Source organism: Botryllus schlosseri, chromosome 13 (assembly GCF_051294905.1).
Source record: "Botryllus schlosseri isolate E-star chromosome 13, Bs_hap1, whole genome shotgun sequence".
Taxonomy (NCBI): domain Eukaryota; kingdom Metazoa; phylum Chordata; class Ascidiacea; order Stolidobranchia; family Styelidae; genus Botryllus; species Botryllus schlosseri.
Genome location: NC_137248.1, coordinates 9759992 through 9784715, shown reverse-complemented (window position 1 = coordinate 9784715; position 24724 = coordinate 9759992). Strand labels below are relative to the sequence as shown.

The following is a 24724-nucleotide window of genomic DNA, read 5'->3' as shown; positions in this document are numbered from 1 at the left end:
TATACTTGCCAACTACAGGTCGTGTATAAGATGATACCGGTTTGACTAACATTATAGTGAGTGCACCAACTCCGTCGACAAATCTTCGATTTTCGTGGGCGTTGTACATATAAAAAGAAATCGACGTGAGAGATTTGCTGCAACAATTGCATTTGTAAACTATACGACTAATGTGTAAGATAGGCTTACCATATTTTGGAAATGTAAAAAGAGGACACTTTTTCAGAAATTTCAGACATGCAAAACTGGAGAAGAATTCTAAAAAAAAGGTCATCACTTCCGCTCAGAGCTCAAAATAACGTTTTTCTCTCCACATTGCCAGGTGGATGACTAAAAAAAAAGGTCTTCTTTTCGCTCAGAGCTAAAATCACCGCTTTTCCCTCCAAAATACCCGCCGGAGCTTCACTTCTGCGCTAATTTGCGACATATCATTCGCAATTTCCTCTAAATCTGACCTAAATTTTCAAAAAAGAGGACAAAAGGGCGTCCTCCGAGGACACTTTCAAAAAAGCCAAAAAAGAAGACAAATCCTCTTAAAAGAGGACGTATGGTAAGCCTAGTGTAAGACGATACCAATAATACCATGCATTCATTTGCACCGTCCTTTGACACCATTGCCACTCTCAATGGCAAAGAAGTATTCTATACCAGTGGCTCTCAGCCACCGGTCCTGGACAAGTTTCCTATAGATCCGCTAAATATATTCGACTTCAATATCTCAATTCCAAAATGCAAGAAGTTGTACTCTTGGCCATTAATTAGATAAATAAAAATAAAATCTTTAATTGAGTTCGAAATTTGAAGCATATTTTTCTGAATCATATCGTAATACTCGTAATATATATTTCAAGGTCTGCTTTGAATTTAGCTTACGTCACAATGTTGCAAGTGTTGTACGAAACTGTTTAGATGTGGCCTACAACTGGTTTAGGAACAGTTTTAATGTAAAGCTGTACGAAGACGTTTAAATAAAGTTCGTTAAATTTTGACAGTACAGTTTAGCAACATTTAATAGCAGAACAGACGCTGCAATCAGCAAACTGGCATTTCTTCCAATAGAAACCGAACAATATAATTCTAGTTTGTGGTTTTAGCTTCCCTTCGCCTTGCAGAAACTTCAACAAAACCAAACATAGCACGTTTAATAACAAAAGGCAACATTAAATGAAGCTACCATTATTTACTTTTTAATTGCATACATTTGTCGTAATTGAAATTTAGGTAAATATTTATTATCGCCGGCCCGCAACATTTATTTTGATATTTTACCGGTCCACGAGGTCAAAAAGGTTGAGAACCACTGATCTAGGCAGACAGAAATCGCATTCATTCACTCAGGTATTGAATATAGGAAAATATAGGCCTATAATCGTCGCTACATGTCATTACTATGGATATAAAGTTTTGATTGACGTCGATACGTTGATATATTATGCATAATTGGTAAGGTCGTCTGGAACGCAGACAGACGAGTCAAGAAGTGTGTCTTTGCACAGAGAAATCTATGGTTGAATTTGGACATTGCTATGCCAACAACGTCAACAATCACATGGATTTCCACACTCCCACGAATATTGCTTGGTTGTTGCCGACTACGATGGTCCGATTCTATTTTTAGCAGCGGAATGCAAACCGTGTTACTAAAATTGCATTGTAGCCATGTCAGATTGATAAAAACCAACGGTGCAATGGGATTCGCGGTTAATTGATGCAATCCATGTTAAATGGATTAGGAATAACATGGATTAAAGGGGGAAATAAATTCAACTCGGAACGACAGCTTGTCAAGAAAGTCGGCGATCGGCTGCTGAATAAAGTGACAGTACACACGGTGGTGTATTTAGTATAGGGTTGCCATACGTCCGGAATTTCCCGGACATGTCCGGAATTTCACTGAAAATTCTGCGTCCGGGAGGAATTTCTAAAATATGCCTAAATGTCCGGAATTTTGAAGGCTCGAAGCAGGCTCAAAAGTTTTTCGTAAATGCACATAAACAATATTATTTTCAAGCAGATTTATGCTATTCAAAATTGTTCTTCGCGCCGCGCCCGAGTTAATACAACGTATAATGATATTAGTATGGGCACCAGGCACCACCCTCGCCAAAAGATGCTATCAAAATAAATATAAATACCCATAATTTACTGAAAGAAGTGTGATTGCAGTCGCAATTATAAGCTAACGGTATATTCCTAGAGTTGGTTAAGGCCGATTGGATGCTTCAGTCACAGACGGTGGTTCCAAAGCTTTGCCACCTAACATTTTCAAGTCAGAAATGAGGTCGCGACCATAAAAGGTTGGAAATCACCGGATGTGCAAACTGCTGGTGTAGTTTATAGTAGCCTAATATATGGAAGAATCAATATTATTGGCAGAATTCATGCATAAAATTTAACAGCCAAATGAATATAGTAAGTGCCCAACAACTTACATCGACTACCCTACGGTGGCCCCAAGATCAGTGCTTTTTTGGGCGGAAGGGGGCAAAAAAATGATATTTCGGACCTGATTAAAACACATAAATAGATAGCCACACCACATGACAGGCCAGACACGGCCCGCCAGATGATTTCATCCGGCCCGTTGAGTAATCTATTGCAGACCCTAGCAAGTAGCAATCTGCAGAGCTCACATTGCAGATGGCCCAATTCATGACCTATGTTCCACTCCATTCCTGCATAGTTTACACCAGAGGTCTCAAACACGCGGCCCGCGAGAGCATTTTGTGCGGCCGGCGACGGTATTTTGGAATTTCAAGTATTCAACAATATATTCCAGTGGCACATATCTTTTTAAGATGTAAGAACTTGATGTTCAACCTAAGAGAGAGAGAGAGAGAGAGAGAGTCTAAAACTGCCATAAAAACACTGAAATATCAACAAACTACGTTATCACATCCCTTATAAAAGCTACCATGCGGTGGAAGATCAGCTATTACGTCACATTTTTAGTTCATGATGATAAAACATGACCCGTTGATGATTCGTGACTGAAAATATTATGATTTGGTTTGGTGCGATCTTTCGTAAAATTTCTCGATTTCGGATTGACTGAGTGACTAAATAAAAATGACTCGAGTTGAGTCGAGTAAAACGTTAAAATTGGAGGACTTGCGACGTGGAACGGTGACTTGGCAATCCTACGTGTGGTGACCTTACGAGGAAAGCGTAGCTAGACGAAGACGAAACTGCTTGACAGCTTTCTAGGTTTTTATTAACTGAAATTCAGCTACAATCAACTTCACGGAACTAGGACATGCACTCGACAACACAGATATAAGCAACTGAGGTAAGAAAGGAATGAACAGAGCAAAGTAAACTAATTACAGTAATCAGCACTTATACAATCACAACAATCACCACATTCACCCCCACCAAGAAAAATAGGGACTAGCTTTTACGAGGTCCCTTGCCCGTAACGTTCGGGAGCGCGCCTTATGCGCGTGGATCGACGCAGTGGAGGTTCCTCGACATCTGCGCTGCTACTGGGCTCCACTACTTCGTCGTGACGCGGAGAAAATGTTTTACAAGCAACGCCATCTTTTTCGCTGCTGGACGAGGTGGTAAGTTCATCGGATGACGGCTCCGTTGTATCGCAGACAGAGGAAAACTCTTTTTCCTTTCTTTCAAGCGCCTCAGAAGACTTTGTAGAAACAGGGTAGGGTGCGAGATCTTTAACGGAAACCGTTGATTCTACGCCGTTTCTGTAACGTATTAAGGCGTATTTAGGGTTGGCATCCAATAGTTCTACCTCATTAACGAGGGGGTCGCCTTTGTTCCGCACAAAATTTCGTAGAAGTACGGTGCCGCCATGAAGAAGCCAGTCGGGGATGGAGTCGCCCAACATGGATCTCCTTTCAAACTTGAAGAACCTGTCATGAGGAGAACAATTAGTTGCCGTGCATAAGAGCGACCGGATGGAATGCAGAGCATCCGGCAAAACCGATTCCCAATGTCTCTCCGGCAATCTCCGACTTTCCAAAAGCAACTTGACGGATTTCCACAAAGTCTGATTAAGCCTCTCGCATTGCGAATTGCCTGTGGGGTGATAAGGAGTCGACTTGCTGGTGGCAATACGCTTGCGTGTCAAGAAATCGGTGATTTCCTTAGATAGAAATGAGGCACCCCTGTCACTGTGTACATATTCCGGTACACCGACAAGCGAAAACAAGGATGAGAGACAATTGACGACCGTTGACGACGTCATGTCGCGACAAGGATAAGCAAATGGGAAGCGACTGTACTCGTCAATAATAACAAGTACAAACTTTCTGGGTCCATCAACGGGACCTTTGAAATCGATGCTAATACGTTCCCATGGTCGAGTAGCTTTTATCAACTTGTTCGTTTCATTAGACATGAAGAACCGAGGTTTCAATTTAGCACATATTTGACAATTAGCACAAGTTCTTTTAACGTCCTCCATAGAAAAAGGTAGATTCTTGGATCGGACAAAGTGATCAAGTCGTCGAATCCCAGGGTGACTCAGCGCTTCATGGATCTCTTGAAGGCTCATGTGTGGCTGGCCTGGGGACGAACAACAAACCCGAGACAGAGTATCAGGTCCGATATTCTCGGATCCAGGGCGGTGAATTATTTGATACTTTAGCGGACTTAACTCGAGTTTCCACAGAGTGAGCTTTGCATTTTTAATCTTACTCGGATGGTCTTTTCTAAATATGAAAGATAATGCCTTTTGGTCCGTTATCAATTTAAATTCATTTCGGTTCAAGAGATAATCCCATTTTCGAAGAGACTCGACAATGGCCAAAGCTTCCTTTTCTACAGCGGGGTATTTCATTTCGCATTTTGATAGCGTTCGAGACATGAACGCAACAGGCCTGCCCTTTTGGCTTAAAATAGAGGCGATCGCAACTTCGGAAGCATCGCATTCAACTTGAAACGGTTCGTCATCATAGATGCAGCTCAAACAGGCGCGAAGTAGATTCTGTTTTAACGTTTCAAATGCGTTTCTCTGTTTTTCAAGCAAGGGGAACACGACATTTTCACATAGGGGCTTCACTTTGTCGGAAAAAGACGGAATCCATTTTGAATAGTACGAAAACATGCCCAAACAGCGCTTCAGACTACGAGTATCGCTTGGAGCCGGCATTTGCGTTAAGGGTCGCAAATGATCCGGATCGGGTCGAATATCATTGTGGGATATCAGATGGACGAGCAGTGAGAGCTTCGAAACCCCAAACGCACATTTATTTTTATTTAGAGTCAGACCTGTTGAATCAGCAGCTGACATGAACGAAGAGAGCCTCTCATTGTGCTCCTTCTGATTCCTTCCGTATATAGTTACATTATCCAAGTAAGCTATTGTGCCTTTCAAGTGGTTGTCCGCTATAAATTTATCAATGAACCGTTGAAATGCAGCGACCCCATTGGTGATACCGAAGGGTAGGCGACGAAATTGATACAGACAACCATCAGCTTCAAAAGCTGTGAAGGGTCGGTCGGCCGCAGAGAGAGACACCTGGTGATAGGCAGACTTGAGATCGATCGTGCTATAAACAACACCTTTAGCAACTTCATTGACAATGTCATCAATTTTTGGTAGCGGATAAGCATCCAAAGGGGTGTATCGATTTATCGTCCGCGAGTAATCAATCACTAACCTTTTCTTATGTCGAGGGTCCTTGGTCACCAAAACTTGAGCTCGCCAGGGAGATACCGACTTCTCTATAACGCCTTCATCCAGGAGCTTTGACACCTCGCTCCGTACAAAAGATCGATCCTCTGAGCTGTACTTTCTCGACTTCACAGCTACAGGCTTTACAGCTGGGTCGACAAACTTGAATATTTCAGGCGGATCACTCACTTTAGCGGCAGCTACGGCACAATGCTTGCGTCCTATTACGAGATCTCCCTTAGGCCCACCGAATTCAAATATAACTCTCTTATGCTGTTTGAGGAATTCCAAACCGATAATTACGTCGGCGCACAGTTCATCAACGACGCAAAATTGAGTTGCGCCGTAATCTTTATCTTCAATACGAAGTGTCGCGTATGCGTGACCAATAACTCGAGCAGAAGATGACTTTGATGCAAGGGTAATAGTGTAATCCCGAGGAGTAAGAGCGAGATTGAGAATTTTGGCGAATGATGAGCTAATGTAGCATTCGTATGCCCCCGAATCTACAAGTACTTTGACCAATCTCTCAGCAACAAAAACTTCCAACGTCGAACGCCTTAAAGAACCGGGTACACCGGCTAGCGAAGCCAAATTGAATTTGCAGACTTTGGCAAAGTGACCCCGTCGGCCACATCTCGAACATTCGCTGTTTCGGGCTGGACAAAACTTGCGAAGCATCGTATGGAAACCGCCGCAAAATAAGCACTTCTTTTTTACAGGAGACTTCTGTAATGCAGCCAATTCAGAGCTGCAGGACAACACAGGCGATTGATCAGGTGTATGTGAAGTCTTCTGCATTTCCTGATTTCCCGGAACCATGTTAGCGGTAGGAGGCGATATTTCATAGGACGAGGAAAACGCTTGCGCCCGTTCAAGAGAGTCTGCTATCTGCATGGCTTTTTCGAGTGTTAACTCATCATGTTCGAGAAGACGCAATCTAATGCCAGAGGACCGCAAGCCAGTAATTAGGGCATCTCGCACGGCCTCCATTTTATGCACTTCTGCATTAACAGCTTCAAAATTGCAATCACGAGACAGAGCGATCAACTTTTGTGAGAAATCAGCGACGGTCTCACCAGAGTCTTGCTTAGCAGTTGCGAGTAAATGTCGAGCATATATGATGTTCTTTTTCTTCCGATATAACTTGGTTAGGTGTGCCATGGCAGATTCGAACGTGCCATGATCTTCGATCAAAGCGTACACGCTTGGCGATACATAACCAATCAAAATAGCCAACTTATCGAGAACTGCCCCGGGACGGCCACTGCTAGAATCTTGTCCAGTGTCCGTGCTGCTGGTCGATGGCAAAGAAGACTCTGCAGCCGATATGAAGCTCGACAACATTTTGTCCCAGTGGTTGAATACTTTCGAAGAGTCTTGAGAGCTCGGTAATAAATCTAGAACCGGCACGCGGATATACTTCTCTTGAGAGAAAGTCATTCCAGAGTCGATTGTGTCAATAGCAGTTAATAAAATTGTGGTGACCTTACGAGGAAAGCGTAGCTAGACGAAGACGAAACTGCTTGACAGCTTTCTAGGTTTTTATTAACTGAAATTCAGCTACAATCAACTTCACGGAACTAGGACATGCACTCGACAACACAGATATAAGCAACTGAGGTAAGAAAGGAATGAACAGAGCAAAGTAAACTAATTACAGTAATCAGCACTTATACAATCACAACAATCACCACACTACGGACGTAACAATCTATGGAATTCTCATAGGGAATAGTAATATATCAAAAGGTGGTAGCTTGCGTTGCGTGGGGTATATATAGCTATCTAATCAGGTCAGTATGGCAGCCATTGGCATTATGTGACCCCCGTGACGTATAGTTGGTTACATGCTAGGTGTTGTCTGATCTCTTTATCCATGTTATTATCGATGGCGAGTAAGGTAGTAATACGCTCCACAGCTGTAACACCAATTATTATATCGGCGATTGGACATTTCTATTCTTAACCAGGGTCCGTACGCTAGACCCATTCGGGGTACGGAGTACCACATCATGTCGTACGAGATGCATTGTGGAATTAGGCCTACATGCTGGCGAATATTTTCTTGACCAATTTACTCAACTAGAAAATGGTCTTCGCGCAACGCGCGAGTTTACGTGTATGGGCTTTCTAATTTTAATATAGGTACAAACAGAAATTGTGTTGAAAATGAACAGGGGCTATACGAGATATCTTATTGGAAGCACGAGGGGTACGATCTCTAAGGTTGATAAACAATGCTCTGACTATGGCTCAATAATAATTATATTCAAGTTGTTTTCGATATGTTCCGATAATAATCGAATGCAAATCTGACGCTGATTTAATTTGACTTTGGTAATTACATAGTAACAAAAGCCAACTTATCACGACTATATCATAAGCCGGATAAGGCTACACCGCTCAAATGCTCTGATATCAGATCAATCTTCAGTAGATTTTGATATATTCTACATTGTGGCACGTCAAAGGTCCACTAGCTGCAATATTATAACCCGACAGTTTGACGATGTCATGGTCAGTGCTCCCTCTAATTTTTGATGCATCGGCCCAGACTTACCAAATCACTGCGCTGACCCTTGGACAACAGTGCATCACGAAAAAAAAGGTCATCACTTCAGATTTTTTGTGCGCAACTTAGATTTTCTGTGCGCAGAGATTTTGTCAGCACTTCGCATTTGCGCACGTGCGCAGCTCAGAGGCAACATCGGCCATGATGCATCCTCTCGGATGATGCCTATAACTCATTATTTGAACAAATATTGCCCGGCATAAAATCTATTTTATTTAAATATTTGAAAGTATGATTTTTTCCCGTGTCAAGCGCGAATAGTACAATAGTTAATTACATATTCGTGATGATTCTGGAATGCCTGTCTTCAAGCTCCCGCCAGAAAAGGCCTACTTGGAAAGTCTGCGTTGAATATCCCTATTATTGGTGGTGCGGCCCGCGGCGTCATCAAAACTAAGAAATTGGCCCGCGAGCACATTTGAGTTTGAGACCTCTGGTCTACACAGTCGATGGCCAATGCTTTGCTAGTGTGACGTCATATTGACGGTCAATATGTTACACCTCATTTAAAAATCCGTTAGTGGGCGCTAAAGAGTGTCCTGAATTTACTTCAGAGAAATATGGTAACCCTAATTTAGTAGGAAGTTGCTTTGAATCGTTTGTTCTTGCTAGTTTACCAATTTTCCAAATTTCATCACATTCTCTCTATTATAACTATGTTCATATGGTAAAATCCCTAATGCTTATACTGTACATGTCATGATAATATAGCACTATATTAAATGTGTCCGGTTCCCTTGCCTTTGTTATTGCTATTTTTCTCTTTGTATTATTCATATCGTATTTTACGATAAAATCGGCATCAGCCGTGATAGCAGCTCTGCTGATGTCCTGTATACTGTGCAGATGTTTTTAATTCTTGCATTGATTTGATTCCGAATTAAGCTCTATCGTTGTACGTCCTCAACTCATCACAGTCGCTGTCAAACCGTAACAAAAGAAGTGTTTGAAGAAACAATTGCCGTATTCGTGATGTTTCAATGACCATTCGTTCGACCTGATCCTTCACTATTCCCATTATGCGAACTCACCAAAAATACGGAGTTAAATTAGCGTGTATTATATCACATCCGTATTTTATGTTTTTCTATGTTAGAGGTCTTGCTTGTGAAATCAAGCGTCCTCATTTCAACGATATCATATGCTTATTCCGAATTCCAGTATCCTTATTCCGGATGCCTCTTTCAGCGACTGTCCGGAAGAGGCACCGAACTGCGTTGACAACTTATGCGATTGCCGGAACGTATCGCAGGAAAGTATTCCGAAATGGGAAACGCCCACTACTTTGGTTAGTGCCGTAGCTTCCCCCACGTCTGCGTCCGTGAATGAAGAAAGAAAGGAGATCTCAGTGGAAATTAAACAGGTATCGTTAGTTTTATGTCGTTATAGGTTTAGGAGTGCAAGTGTTCTGACTTTCACACTAAATTACAGGTGTATTCAAATAGTCAACATTGCTACTCAAGTGGATAAGTAGTAGACATTTCCAAGACATGTCCAAAATGTTTCAACTTGAAATAGAAAATTATGATCTGAAAAGTACTCGGGTAAACAGTTTCAAAAGGTAGATTTGGTCGATGGGTCCCATATTTTTAGCAGTTAATCGGAGATGACCGAACACATTCGAAATTGCAAGTTGCATTTTCGCAACTAACACAAAATGAACATTGAACAATGGCCCTGCAGAAAAGGTCCAGTTTTTAAAATGTACTCAGTCAGTCACTGTGAAACAGAGGCTCCTTTTCACCCAGTTTTAATGACCATTGCACTCAGTAAAATGATGCAAGCGTTGTCCCAACCAATTTCTGCAAAAATTGGTGTGCAGAGTATTGTAGCCAATCTAACATTACCAAGTAGCCAGTGAAATTAGAAAAAATAGTTATTTTTGAATACCCAAATATACATGCTCAATTACTCAACGAGGCCGAACCATGATGCGTTATTCTCTTCAGAGATCAGTATCAGTCGTTGGGTCCTCGCCGGCTGTACTAAGCTGTTACAGTTGCAAAGACGCCGTGTCGGAGTCAACATGCAGATCCGATCAGAATAAAAGATTATGCGAAGACGGAATTGGCGAGTCGTCGTGTTATAAGCTCAGATCGAATAACAAGGTACGTGACTATCGTAACCTCGGTAATAATTGTTGAGCTGTAGACCAGCAGTGGTTCCCAATTTTTTTGTCTTCATTCCTCACTTCAGATTTATTTCGAGTCTTCACTCCCCACTACCCAAAACCATTTGCTTGTTCGAATACATAAGACACACAGCCAAACCAGTACGCAAGACAATCGCCTATAACTGCAACATTAAACTTATCGTGAAGCGATTCCGGTAACCCACAAAATTTAGCGAAACCGTATATTTCACATCATACTGGTCGTGCTGGGTGTGTTTGTGAAGCTATCATTGGTTATCCAGAGTTAAACATGACTTTTTTGTGAACAACACGCAATATAATTTTCGATACATACATTCCATAGCAGTCACCTAATAACGGTAATCGTACACGTGTCTCCGTAAATATGCAGACTATTCTGTATATAATGTTTACCAAATGTGTATATTCCACACCAGAAACCATTGAAATCCCCACCGGTTGGGAACCACGGCGCTAGATTGATCGCTGTAATGTGCTCCCATTTCGTGTAAGTGTTAACTTCGTATACAAAACGAGTGTCTAATTACCGTCCCATATCAATTCTGTCAAACCTTTCCACTCTATATGAAAAATTGCTAGATTATAGGATCAAGAAATTTTTTGAATTGCAATCGGTATTCACTCCATCCCAATTTGGCTTTAGATCGGGTCATAACAATAACCATGCCACCCTATCAATTGTGACAAATTACTACAAAATTATTAAAGATAAAAGAGTTGGCTGTAGTATCTTTATTGATCTTCGGAAAGCTTTTGATACTGTGAACCACGAGATACTGCTACGAAAACTAGAGCATTATGGAATTAGAGGGATTGCCAAGTCGCTGCTCACGAACTACCTTGCAAACCGTAAGCAGTTTGTGAAACTGGGTCTGGCAAAATCGGTAGAAATGGATGTAAAGTGTGGAGTGCCTCGGGGCTCAGTTTTAGGACCGACCCTATTTTTGATCTACATCAATGACATTATCAACTGTTCCTCCTTTTATACTACACTGTTTGCCGATGATACCCATCTTTTTCTTTCATCCGATACTATAAGCAACCTACAAAGTTCTGTGCAGAGTGTACTTACAAAAGCCTCTCAATGGCTTGCTGCTAACAAACTAAGTTTAAATACCGATAAAACTGTGATGATGCTCTTTAACACTGCTTCTGATAATCTTACTGTGAATCTAGATAATAACTGTATCTCACTGTGTGACTCAGCAAAATATCTTGGAATCATCATTGACTCTAAATTGTCATGGAAACCGCATATTGCTCATACCATAACACAGCTTTCTAGATGTGTAGGTGTAATGACAAAACTCAAGCACATAGTTCCTAGATCTGTGCTTAGGACAATTTACTTTTCGCTTTTTTACTCGTATCTACAGTATGGCATAATTGTATGGGGGAATGCTTGTACTTCACATTGTTCTAAAATTCCGGCAAAACCGAGCCATTCGTTTGATGGCTGGCTTGCCCCAACGAACAAGATTATCCCAGTACTATACCGCAAATACAAAATTCTAAAATTTGACGATATTTTTACATTTGAAGTAGCTAAATTTATGCATCAATATTTTTCAAATGAATTGCCTCCTGTGGTTGATGATTTCTTCGCCCTTGCTCAAACTGTTCACTCACATAATACCAGATTTTCTTCCCAAGGTAACATCTATTTTCATCGACCCACAAGTAACCTCACAAAGAAATCGATCGACTATATGCCGGTCCTGTCATATGGAATGCTATACCCTCATCAATACGGGACCTCCCATACCACTCCTTCAAAAAGGAATTATTCAGTCACCTCATCTCCCGTTAACAATGATCCGCTTGTCTCACACCAATTTTTTTAGTTTCTTCAGTATTTTATTTTTATGCTGAGCTGAATTGATTGATCCCAACCAATGCATCCAAATTTATGACACGATATCTGTATTTGTTAATGCAGGGTGTGATCAGACTAGTTGACCCTACCCAGAGTCATATCGGTCACACCCTGTCCTATACCGTTAAGTTCATTTATTGTTGTTTCATGTGCCAATGATGTTTTCTTTACGGTTGGACAAATCAATAAATATCTCTCTCTCTCTCTCTCACCTGACTGATTCGAGTCTAGTCGAGTGAACGAGTATCACTCTTTATGACGACATAACGGTATGAAGGAGGTGGAAAGTTGAAATACCGGTATTTAATTGTCAATTGTACAACACGCGAAGTTAATTACGACAAATATTTGTAACTCTAAGCTCAATAGCCTATAGGAGACTTCACTTAATGCTGTCATTTAAACATTAGACGTTGTTACGTGGGTCTATTGAAGTTTCTGCCACGCGAAGTCTTAAAAAACAGCTAACTTACTTTCATTGTTCCGTTTCTTTTAAAAGAAATGCGACTCTGCTGTTTGCTAGACTCTGTAACAATGCCAAATGTCGGTAATTTGTACTGTCAAAAATTAACGAAATTTGTCTAAAAAGTCTTCTTGGCTTCACACATAACTGGTCTTGAACGAGTTGTATGCTACTTTCACACAGTTACCTACACCTGTAGCAGCATTGTGTCGTATATATGCCAAGTCTATTAACTCATGAACTCTATATTACGACACCATGCAGACAACACGTTCAAAATTCCTAAGTTAATTTAAAAGCTAGTATTTCATTTCTGCAATTAGTGATCAAGCGTACATTTTGCATTTCTGAATTGCGACAATAAATTCCAATATATTTGGCGACCGGCAGAAAAGTTGCCACGGACCGGCGGTTGAGACCCAGCAAACACATAATTGCCTAGGGCTATCCAAGCAGTGTCCGAGTGTCCCAGTGTCCGGTTGGACAGACGTGGGCTAATACTTGGCTATCCAAGTTGGAAAATGTCCAGTTCGGATATCCTAGGACATACATACAGAAAATCATTTCGGATAGTCCACTAAAAGTCCCAATTCAATTTCCAATGGATATCATAATCTGACAGTGTGCGGATATTTCCATGTTGTATCAGCTAAAAAGTCAACCACTCAAGTTCTTGCTGATAAGGGCACATATTTCATCCTTTCAAAATGTTTCAAGAGTACAGTTCGAAAGAAAATCGCACGTTTACACACCGATATTCGGGATAGTCCACTGAAAGCGCGAATCAGAATTCCAATGGATATCATATTCGGACAGTGTGAGGATAGCTCCATTTTGTTTCAGCTATAAAGTCAACCTCTCAATAACTCCCGACGCTGATATGCACAAATTGCACACATTTCAGTATTTCAAAATATTTCAATAGAATTTGAAGGAAAATCGTCACTGGACGTGATTCTTCATAGCGACGTCACGTAACCGGATTATGCATGCTGGCATTGAACGGTCAATATTCACTGTCGGGCCTACATTTCAAGCTTTTAAACATTGCCATTTCTGTGCCCTTTTAGCTGTCATGTTACTGTTTGTTCCTGCGGTGAACATTCGCAATTCCGAAAGATGTTACGAACTTTTCGCGTGCGTCATGCCGTGAGATGTTTAGCGTTTTTCACTTGAATGCGTTCAATGGGTCGGCAGAAATGGCGACTGCGCACAGTGAATCTGACTTGATCGCCATATAATTTACAGGGATTATATGCTGGTATATTGAATATTGGTATACTCTATTATCGACTTCGATAATGGTACATTCTCCTTCGTACTTTTATTTCGAGCATGTAATAAACTTTACAATTTGACAATTACAATTTTTGTACCTCATAATGTTTTACCGATGTTATATAGCTAAGTGATGTTACCCCACTGAATACCACTCAACGATTGACGAGCTTTCCTCGTGCGTCGCGCCAGCGTGAAGTGAATGAGATCATTAGCCTTTTTCATCCATATGCGCAGTGGCGCATTGCGCAGTGAGCCCAGTTCACGTGATTCAAATTTTCGTCTGGGAAATTTGAACCGTGATTCTTTGAAGTGAATTGTTGTCAGCGGCGAGAACCATTTTCGACATTTGCTGTGTGCCACTTAGCTCGGTGATTATATAACCATAACCACTGGTTGTAGCAGTGTAGTCAGTCAATGATAATGATACGGTTATAGTCAGAAGTGGCGTATGTGCACAACGAAAATGCGCTTGGTTATTGAATCCCTATATAGTATTAAAGAGCTATTATGACGGATGTTCGGTATAGGTAGGTAGGTAGGTTTAGAGTTGATACTGTTATAGTACGTCCTTTTATTGTAACCAAACCTGATTTCTTGATCAACATAAGGTAAGAGTTACTGTTTTGTGATTAATAACTGGAAATGGATTGGAAGCCGAAGGTAACACTTGACTGACCGCAAGCTATCAGAATTTTTGAATGAGACCCGTAACCCAAATTGAGTGATAGACATCCCTACTCAAGAGTCGTGATTGCTGGTATTTCAATCATGATATTAATGCTTGGCTTCCAAATTGTAGTATTGAAGTACCGATATTCAATTCTACCCAGCGCTATGGTTTGAGTATTGCAATACTAACTTGGATAGCTCGGCATCGAATGCGGGGAAAAGACGACGGATACGAAGATCTACCAAATATGATTCCGATTCAAGGTCTGATTCGGGTGGTCACGAGAAGATTCAAAGAAAATGCACATGTTCCACTGATACCAGTGATCCAATATGGAATCGGTGTCTCGTGCACACCAAAGATTCTACTAACTGTTCTCACGGTGTGATACTGCACACCAAATATATTACGCTAAACGTACCGGGATTCCAACCCGGCCAGTGATACTGATCTTGCTGCAGCTCGGGCGAAACAGTTCGAAAAGAAATCTCAGCATCTTGAAGAAAAGTGAAGGAAGAAATCTGCCAGTAATGTCGTGATTTTACGGACAGTGCATCACCAATTTACCAAATGCAGGTTAGAGCTTATTTCCTCCATGTGGTATCAAAACAGCATCTGCAGTTATCACCGTTTGATTTGTAAAAAAATTATTTAACTCTTATAGTCTAGAAAGCTGAGCTGGGTATACCGTATGTAAGTTATGAATTATTTGAAATTTTCTATGCTCAGCTCATGCAATGATGACTGTAGAAACTTCCAATTTGGTAACTCAGCGTTAATGTTAAAGCTGGCGACCAGAATGAACAATTTAATTAGACGGGTCTCAATCGAAAGCTACTTTCGCACTGACTCTAAAAAGAGAAATTAAAATCTGGTCCGGGCACTTGAACGTCCCGGAAATCGCCCTCGAAAGGCCAAAGTCGGTATTTTTTCTATCAATTGTAACGTCGGTAGACAATGACCGTTCAATGTCTCGTACTGATTGTGACATCATTGGGCGGGCGCCTTGGCGAAGTCGCTTGCCGTGTTCCCCGTGATTCTCAGAGTATAGCGTGTCGTATCAATGGCTGTAGCGCAAATAAGTCGTAATGTGAATAGTTTTTGTATTTTATGCGTCGTCGCGTATTCAAAATTTTGGATAAGTATAAATTATAGCACAAAAGCTTAAACATATATCGTAGAATTTACTATCAACGCGTATTTCTTGGTACGCAACAGGCCGATCTACAAAACAGTTTGTTCCATTCGGCACAGCGGTTCTTGAATTTCATTGTAATTTATATTCAGCACGACTTCGCCAAGGCGTTCAATGATGTCACAATCAGTTCTAGACATTTGATTTGTCATTGTCTACTGCCGCTACCTTTGTTAGAAACAATGCAGATTTTAAAAGCAATTTTCGGGGGGTTTTAGTGCCCGTACCAGATTTTAATTTATATTTTCTGAATCAGTGCGAAAGTAGCTTTATATTGAGACCTGTTTTATTAAATTTTGCGCTCTGTTCGCCAGCTATAAGATTACCATTATTTGACTGCGTTTAATCAACCCATGCCCGTTATTGCGTGTTTGAGTTGCCACTGACTGTTATTTATCTGTTCAGATACGTTGTCTCAGCAAGTAGCCCTTCCTGGAGAGTCGTCTAGGTTCATTCTGCTGGGAATTTCCTACTGGAAATGGTGAGTATATGGTATATTAAATTGAGTAGCCCTGAGTTTCCCAATAGAGTGGCAACTGATAAAGTTGGGCAGAACTGGGAAAAAAGCTCTGTTTGCACTGAGTTTATACAATATATTATATATCGTAGGTTGAACTAGTTGTCGTCTCTATAAATTGTTTACTATAATCTTCCTGTTTAGGTGCTTGTTGCAATATTCCTACGACTGTTCCGGAAAAGGACTACGAGATTGAAGTCAGATCGGTGTTGCGCCATGCACCATCCAAAAACAAATCAGCAGTACGAGGTAGGTGCAATATTGATTGTCTTAATATATTGCGCAGAGGGGATAATGGTTATATTGCATAACCATACTCATAGGCGCCGACTTCTATTTCTACATAGGGTGACCAGATGAAACAAGGGAGGGGTTTGAAATTTCTTCAAATTTACCAAGTTAGCATCATTTATTACGGTTAAGTATATGCATCTTCTGATGTTTCAGTATTAGCGCGAATCAATTACGTTCGTTTGCGTCTGTTCGTGGCCAATTGCGCAGATTCAGGTTTATTCAATTTGACGCTGGCAGTCTTAAGCCAGTATAACATAACAATCAAATAAGTAGAGATAGCAGGCAAATCATATGATGTCTGTAGCAGATGCTATAGTTTAGGCCAGCGATGTTATCACATGCGCCAGTCCTGCTGTAGACTCGATAGTTCATGCTGGTAACGATATCAGGCATAGCCTGGCGCACGTGATATTTCATGCCAGCGATTATAGCGTCGCGCTAAATGGTTTGAAATTCGATCCGCGATATGGTTGAGCTCCAGTCCGTCCAGCAATGAAGTTCATTGTATTGGAAAATAGAAGGTTCCCGTTCGAACTAATCGAATAAATTCAGAATTTACGCCACAGAAAACCTCGTGTTGCATCACTATTTGACAACGTAATTCAACGCCTTGCACTGCACAATGCGCAGTATTATCAACGAATCAAACACCGACACGTGACATTGAGAAAATGCGAGTGTATAAACCAGACAAGAATTAGTAGCCTACAGATGATAGCAGACAAAAAAGCACGCATCCGAGGCCTACAATACGAATATTGTAGGCCTCACCTGGCGCATCTAATCAGTAATTCACCAACTTGAACACAGCACAATGGGTCGGAACCTAGTCTGACAACACGACAAATGCATGTCGAAATCCCGGGTTACAATTTATTGGGGCGTTTCAAGCATTAGTTTGTCGCCGCCTACGAAGCTGCGTATTCAATTATTTGCGTGTGTATCGGTTAATGGTAAATTGTTGGCATTTACGCGATATCACGGACTTGCTCATTGACAGCGCTGATGTCGTATCGAGATGACTAGACAATAGAGATATACGAAAATTTGAAATCGCAGACGGCGGGCGTTTCAGCATATTGAATGGGGTGCCACCCCGTAACTCGGCGCCTATGACCATGACCATACTCATATATTTACCCTTGTTTTACCTATGTGTCAGTTTTTTTTTTCATTTTCGTGGTCGTTAATATTAGTGTGAAAAGTAGTTTATTTGCAAAGTATATCACCATCATTTGAACGTGTCTATTAGCTATTTCAATGAAGTCTACTAATTTCCAGCTAATCCGTGTCATATCTTTTATTCGTCAACTGGCGATGTCTTAATCCAAACTCTACCATAGGCCCCTGTAAAGATGGAAATGAGTGGGAAAAAGCATCCCTACATCTTAGGCATTTTGATCATGTCGGAGTGGTGAAATTTTCCACCGTAAATACTATTATTTGAAAAATGATATAAATTTCTAATTGGATGACCTCAGCATCTGCGAATTGAAATGAGTCAAATTTTTTGTGCAAGGTATTTTAGGTAACCTAATGATTTGCCAGCTAAGCCAATCAAATTTGAAAAAAGTTTTTTTTGAACACCCCTAGTGTCCACTGTTCCATAATGATCATAAATTTTAATATTCATGATTTGTGCGTTTATGCATAGTATGCTGTACTTTGCAGACTTGGACAACTAGAAAATTTTCAGCTTTTCTGAATTAGATTAGAATTAGAATTAGAGCTCCACAGTTTTTTTCAAACTAGATTAGAATTAGAATTAGAGCTGCACAGTTTTTCCAAATTAGATTAGAATTAGAATTAGAGCTACACAGCTTTTTTCAAATTAGATTAGAATTAGAATTAGAGCTACTAAGTTTTTTCCAGATTAGATTAGAATTAGAATTAGAGCTATACTTGGTTCGCAAAAACTTGGAAATTGAATGAAATTGTATGTAAATGAATACAGCAAAATGTAGTTCACATCAAATCACAGTGCGTGGTGCAAAAGGCTGTGAGGCGATAAGCGCCACATATTTTTGTTTAAGAAACAACAACAACAGTGCATTCCCATAAACACGAGAATGGTTAACTTCTGTACACCAAGCTTGGCTCGATTTTTACTATACTTTAATAAAATATTACTTCTTTTATGGTAACCATGGGCATCGCCCATGTAAGTCAGCATGACGATGTACTAACGTAAAGTTTTAGAAACTAGAGTGTTGTTCGCAGACTACAAGCTACTCTAGCAGGCTATATTCGTCATAATATCTACTATGACTGCACGGTGTAAGTAAGGCGATGGCGGCTTGGCACTGGATTTCCCTGCGCAAGCGGGATATTCTTTTTAACTCACTGCAATAGTGCAATATGCCTTGGACAAAGAGGCATTTTCAGGAAAACAATAATTAGATTAGAACTAGAATTAGAGAATACGGACATTTCACAAATTAGATTAGAATTAGAATTAGAGCGTAAGAACATTTCACAAATTAGATTAGAATTAGAGCATGGAAGCATTTCACAAATTAGATTAGAATTAGATTACTGGCATTTCGCTCTAATTTAGTGAAATTAGACAACTAGAATTATCTAGTTGTCCAAGTCTGGTACTTTGTCAGTGTTTGAATGAATTTTGCAAGGCGTTCGGAATTGGTAGCATTTTGAAGGATCGTTTCATGTTCGCTTGTAATGATTTTCTTGCTAATTATTTTAGGACAAAAATGCAGAACAAGTCCGTATCCTGTCTCAGTCTTACGCAAACAAGGAAGAGGATGCAGTATAAAGTCATTTCCCTCATACCAACTTTTGACCTCGTTGCAAGTTGAACCTGTATGAAGATTGAAGATATTTCCAGCTAGAGAGATTGTTGGTTGCAAGTGTGCATTGCTTGCTGTGGAATTTTTTACAAGTTACAGTTGAATCTGCTGATTATTATTTTCATCCGCTCTAGACACGGTATATACGATCAAAAAGGGGTGAAAGTGAGTCATCCTTGCTGCTCAAGTAAAGGTGGATCTGAAATTGTGACTACTTGAGTATTTTCCAAAAGTAGAACGAGTCGCACACTTGCAGGTTACTGCAGTTGGTAGAGGCCGCTTTCAAAACTGCAGGATGTACGCGAAAAATATATAATGGCACTCCAATTATAGTGCGATTTCTAAATTGCATTCACTATTTACTACATTCTAGGAGCTATCTAACTGGTTATGTCTGACAAACCTAAGTAGAAGTAGTGAAAAAACATGCAGTACAAGTAGGCGAAACCCGAGTAGAAGTGCTTTGTTTGTTATACTGCACCTTGCTCAATGTGTGACAGATCTGCACATGGAGGATGTCGTAACGAGCAATTGACCAGAATAAAACATCCTGTTTTTTTTTTGTATCTCTATTCGTATTACCTCTTCACCTTCAAAACTTGCCATCTTAATTCTTAAATATCAACGGATATTTCCCTAGTGTGCAACGGTGCATGTCTTTTTACTGTCATTGAAGAACTTCAACCTGCCACTTCGAATTTTTTTTCCTATGGTATTCTCATATAGTGAACGTAATTTTGCAACTTGATTTGACAGTTGTTGCTTCGACTCGATGCTGTGCTTTTTTTACTGCACTGCAATTTTGAATGTATCGCTATGTCTTGTTGGCATAATGATTTTCAAAACTTGCCAGCCTCTGTTTTTCTGATACATTTGTGTATGCGCATTAGGGCTCTTCAAAAATGCAGAGTTATTGCCGTCGAAAAATTTGGGTTTGAATAAAATAGTAATTACGGTGACCGATTCTTTGTTTATTTATTATAGTTGTGCTCACCGGAAATACTATTTTATTCAAATCCAAATTTTTCGACGGCAATAACTCCACTTCCACTGGTTGGAATTGAACCAAATTTGGTGAGCATCGTTTCTATAGACAGCCTAACACTTTCATGGGGTGAACAGAAAATTTTCAAATTTTTTATTATTTATTTTTATATAATAAATAGGAACTTTCTTCTCCTGTAGCAAAGCGGTTACTGGCTGGAATTGAACCAAATTTTGTGTGTAGGCTTATATTAGGTAACCTAACAATTTTATCGAGTAGATTTGAGAAAAAAAGTTATTTGAAGAGCCCTAATGTGCATGTGTAATGCAGTGCGTGTCTTGTTTTATTCTCATAGGCAGAATTCTAGGCAATTGCTTCGACCTATCATAATTTTTCAACACTTGTCCGTGTGTCGTATTCTGTAATCCTTCTAGTGTGCATGCTTCTTTACCTTGATTGATTGACAATTATTGTTGCTTTGACTCAATGCTGTGCTTTACTTTGCTGCAGTTTTTATTATTGCCTATAATGATTTTCAAAACTTGCCAACCTCTGGTATTTCTGATAAGTTGTGTATGTGTGGTATTCTGTAATCCTCCCAGTGTACATACTTCGTAGTCATCCTATTTTTATCCTGATTGATTAATTGATCGACTGCTTGTGATATTTTTGAGTCCACCTGTTGCTTTATTGTATGTCTTGAACTTGAGTGAGTGAGTGATTGATTTTGACGTGATTTAGAGCCGTTGTTAATTTTACTCGTTGCTGCTTAGTTTTTATTGTTGACAATTCGATAATATAAGCTTTTTGCCTGAAAATCAATCTTGTGTAAGTGTATTTGTGCGTCGCCTAACCTGTGGTAAGAAATATGCAGGTTCAGGAGCTAGCTAGTATTCAGAGGGTTGATCAGTGGATAGTCTATGGATATCGGTCCCAACCGGACTTTGTCCCTACAGTGGCCAGGAAAGTGACTCAGAAATGACTTGTTGGATGGTCAGTGGTCACCCACTGGATAACACCAGGAGTCGACACGCTCGGTGCAACCGGATGGCACTAGGATGAATCTGGGCCAAAGGACAAGTTATCCGACGGATAACCGCTTGCCGTAATGTGTTTGCTGGGGAACCACATAATCTAAACTATAGTTTTCGTTGGTAAAGTAACTATAGGTGGCATGGAGCGTACGATCTCAGTACTCGAAAAACCATCTCTCACTACCCGACTCAAAGCATTAGAATTAATACTCGTCTTAGATCAGAGTACTCGGATTATTGCACTCATCCCTTAGGCTATGTAACCTATGCGAGAGCGCAAATGTCCGATCCGCAAAAACAGAAAAGAAAAATACAATTCATCAAAATCGCAGGTTCGGCAACGATTGTCAATTTATGTACTATACGTAACTTCGGTCAATGTTCCATATGTCACATGACCTGTTGGTAGTACAATTCCCGCCTTTTGACTATCCCGGAGGTTCTTAACCCCTCTTAACTAAACATACTATGCTTCATGCTCCCTAAATTTATACGCAAGACCAGTATAGCAAATGTGCTGCCTCACTTGGATACATTGATAACATATGGCACCTTGCTAAGATAGCTTCGCAACCGCCTGTTTGCGACCTAACCTTGGGCTACCATACGTCCTCCTTCTTCAGGTGTTTGAAAATGTCCTCCTATGACGTCTAAATGTCCTCCTTCTCGGCTATTCGTCATCCTTTACAGCTTTTGGAGCTAAGATAATTGACAGATTCGAGTGAAAATGGGCATAAATGGCGTTAAATGGGAAATTCGTGGTCGAACGGAAGCAACGACCTTTTTTAGTCAACCAAACCACCCACGATGTCGTGGAAAATTCACCATTTTTCCGGATTTTACTCCAGTATTATAAGTCTGAAAATTTTGAAAAAGTGTCCTGTTTTCCCGATTTCAAGATATGGTAACCCCACCTAACCGTAATGTGAACTTAAATGTAAGCGAAAGAATAACTTTAATTCTACATCAACTCACTCCATTCTCCTGAGCCCACTTAGCCTTAACCTCAACGGGTGGAATAGGGTAAAACTTCACAAAAAGGGGATCTGGACAAAATTAGGGTCCGACGAGTCTGGATTGGGATACGAAGTTGAAAAGCGATCATTAGTGAATATTAATAACGTCAATTGCAAGATTCACACATTCCGTAGAGATCGGGTGAATATTCGATACATAGGCCACTCAGCTGTCATTACTAATGATCCACTGACCATTCAAAACAGAACGTATTAATGTGAACCTAGAAAATGAGAAAATCCTGACAATCTACTTAGAATTTTACGTGAGACGCTGAGAATTATACTCACCCCCTTTGGAGATATCCAGTTAGATTTGGCCCTATCTGTGACCTATAAGGAATGAATATTATTCAACCAGGTCCGAATGGGATGCATTGCAACCGCCAAATGCGTAGCGATGAAGAACGATACCACGGTCGAAGCAAAATGCTGCGAAACGAATTACTGCAATCACAGTGAAAAGCTCAGCATGACTCTGCTAACCACAATCTTTACGACTCTTTTTTTAATGCAGACGCTACTTGCTTGACCAATAGGGTTTCTCTAGCTATCCTATATATTATCCGCATCTGCGTAGCAGGTAGACATTATAGGTCAATCGTCTATGGCTATGACGTACCGTACAATCTATATTATAGATCTCAACGCTTTTTGCTTCGTGTGCAAATTCGCTGAAACATTTAGCTTCCAGTCGACATGATTGACGACTAGAAATCCCATGAGCTATTATATTAGCAAAGTAAAAGGTGTACGAACGGCCCGCAGTCAAATATAGTTCGACAGCTAAATGGCAAGTCATGAATTATGGTATGGGAAGCATGGCTGCATTGCGAGTTAAAGCTTTAGTTTAGAACATGAGTGATCAACCTATTTGTTATTCACGGCGGCATTTCGATTACTTATGTACCCGACGTCCGTATTCCAGTGCATAGTTGTGAGGAAGTAACTGGACGCCGAATACCCATGTTAAGCTGTCCATGCCCATTTCCAGTGAACTTCGCACGAATCTATTTATTCATGTCGTTTTAATGTACGCACCGAAATCGCGAGTAGTCATCTTTTGAATATAGTTACTGAGATTCGTATTGTAGTCGCACAAAGCGCGAATTTTTTTCATATTCACGAATATATTTCGTTATTAATATAGATAGTGTCACATATTACTATGAAATATTTATTATTTCTCCGCCTGCCTATATGATCAGATTCACCGGTAGAGTTGATAGAGTGGTGAGGGGATGGAGGGGCAAATTATAAATGATGATGCATCTTCGGATTGGCCAATTGATATTAGTCCCTTGCTACATGCTTCCATCGGAATTGTCGGTATGTTGGAAAATATAGGAGTATTTATATACGAACACGCATCATTTTGGTCTGCTGTTCGCATCTGTACGGTGGGGCTCAAATTCCAAATGGGGGGTACTATATTAAAATCGACAAATGAAGTCGCTTCTGAATCTCGCGCAACGCAAAGAATATTTCAAGATTAAATACAATCTCTGAAAAATTGGGGAATCAATTCGTAAATTCAATTTGCATGTCGACGGCCGCCAACACATACTAATTGAATCGCGTGCCGACGGCCGCGCAAGCTGGCCACCCCTGCCTTAGAAACCCGGCGTCACAATCGAACCCTTCCGCTCGCGCAAGCGTCGGTGATATACTCTCATCTTATTCAACTTTAATGCTTGTTCTATTGTCGGTTCATTGTTCAATTCGTACTGTCTTCGCATTGTTGCCTACAATTCTCCACTGTTGTATATTGTGTATCTGCTGCCAATTCATCATCAGAAGTTGAAATATCCACCTATTTCACTCTCTCTTATGATACGACAAGAGTATCGCGAAATTGCCCGAAGAATATGTGAATAGCAAAATTTTCAGTTTAATAACCACTTACAAAAGAGGTGCCATTGCTACAAGAATTTCCCGGCACAAATTCGGAAGGCTAGCATAGTTTCAGCTCCGTGACGATTTCTTCGATAACTATATGGATCAACTCGAATGCATGCATAAATAATTCCTTTGCGCACAACAAATATGACATTAAACGCGGCCATTGGACTTTAAAATTGTTGAGTAAGAGGTAAAAATAATCATTGATTGGTATAATAAAGGCATATAGAAACAGGCTTTCTGATTTATTGGAAAATAATGAAAGGTTTCCCAACTGAACAGCTTTGGTCAGTGCAACAGTCGTTTGATCCGATTA

General features: G+C 40.4%; 1 protein-coding gene and 2 long non-coding RNA genes across 3 annotated transcripts in view; all 3 read left to right on the top strand.

The window, feature by feature from the left end:
• The window catches only part of LOC145453854 (GLIPR1-like protein 1), a 29094-nt gene extending 4816 nt beyond the window's left edge, over positions 1-24278 (top strand). The window contains exons 5-7 of the mRNA XM_080331831.1: positions 9402-9576; positions 10163-10321; positions 22868-24278. Of these exons, the coding sequence (XP_080187957.1) occupies positions 9402-9576; positions 10163-10321; positions 22868-23038 (505 nt within the window). The 3' untranslated portion in view covers positions 23039-24278. The remainder of the gene's footprint in view (positions 1-9401; positions 9577-10162; positions 10322-22867) is intronic.
• LOC145453856 (uncharacterized) lies at positions 14359-18326 on the top strand. Its single transcript, XR_013919945.1, has 3 exons — positions 14359-15234; positions 16259-16334; positions 16515-18326. It is a non-coding gene; the product is annotated as an uncharacterized LOC145453856 (long non-coding RNA).
• On the top strand, positions 19269-21278 carry LOC145453857 (uncharacterized). The gene is made up of 2 exons (XR_013919946.1): positions 19269-20346; positions 20763-21278. It is a non-coding gene; the product is annotated as an uncharacterized LOC145453857 (long non-coding RNA).
• Positions 24279-24724: the final 446 nt, after the last annotated feature.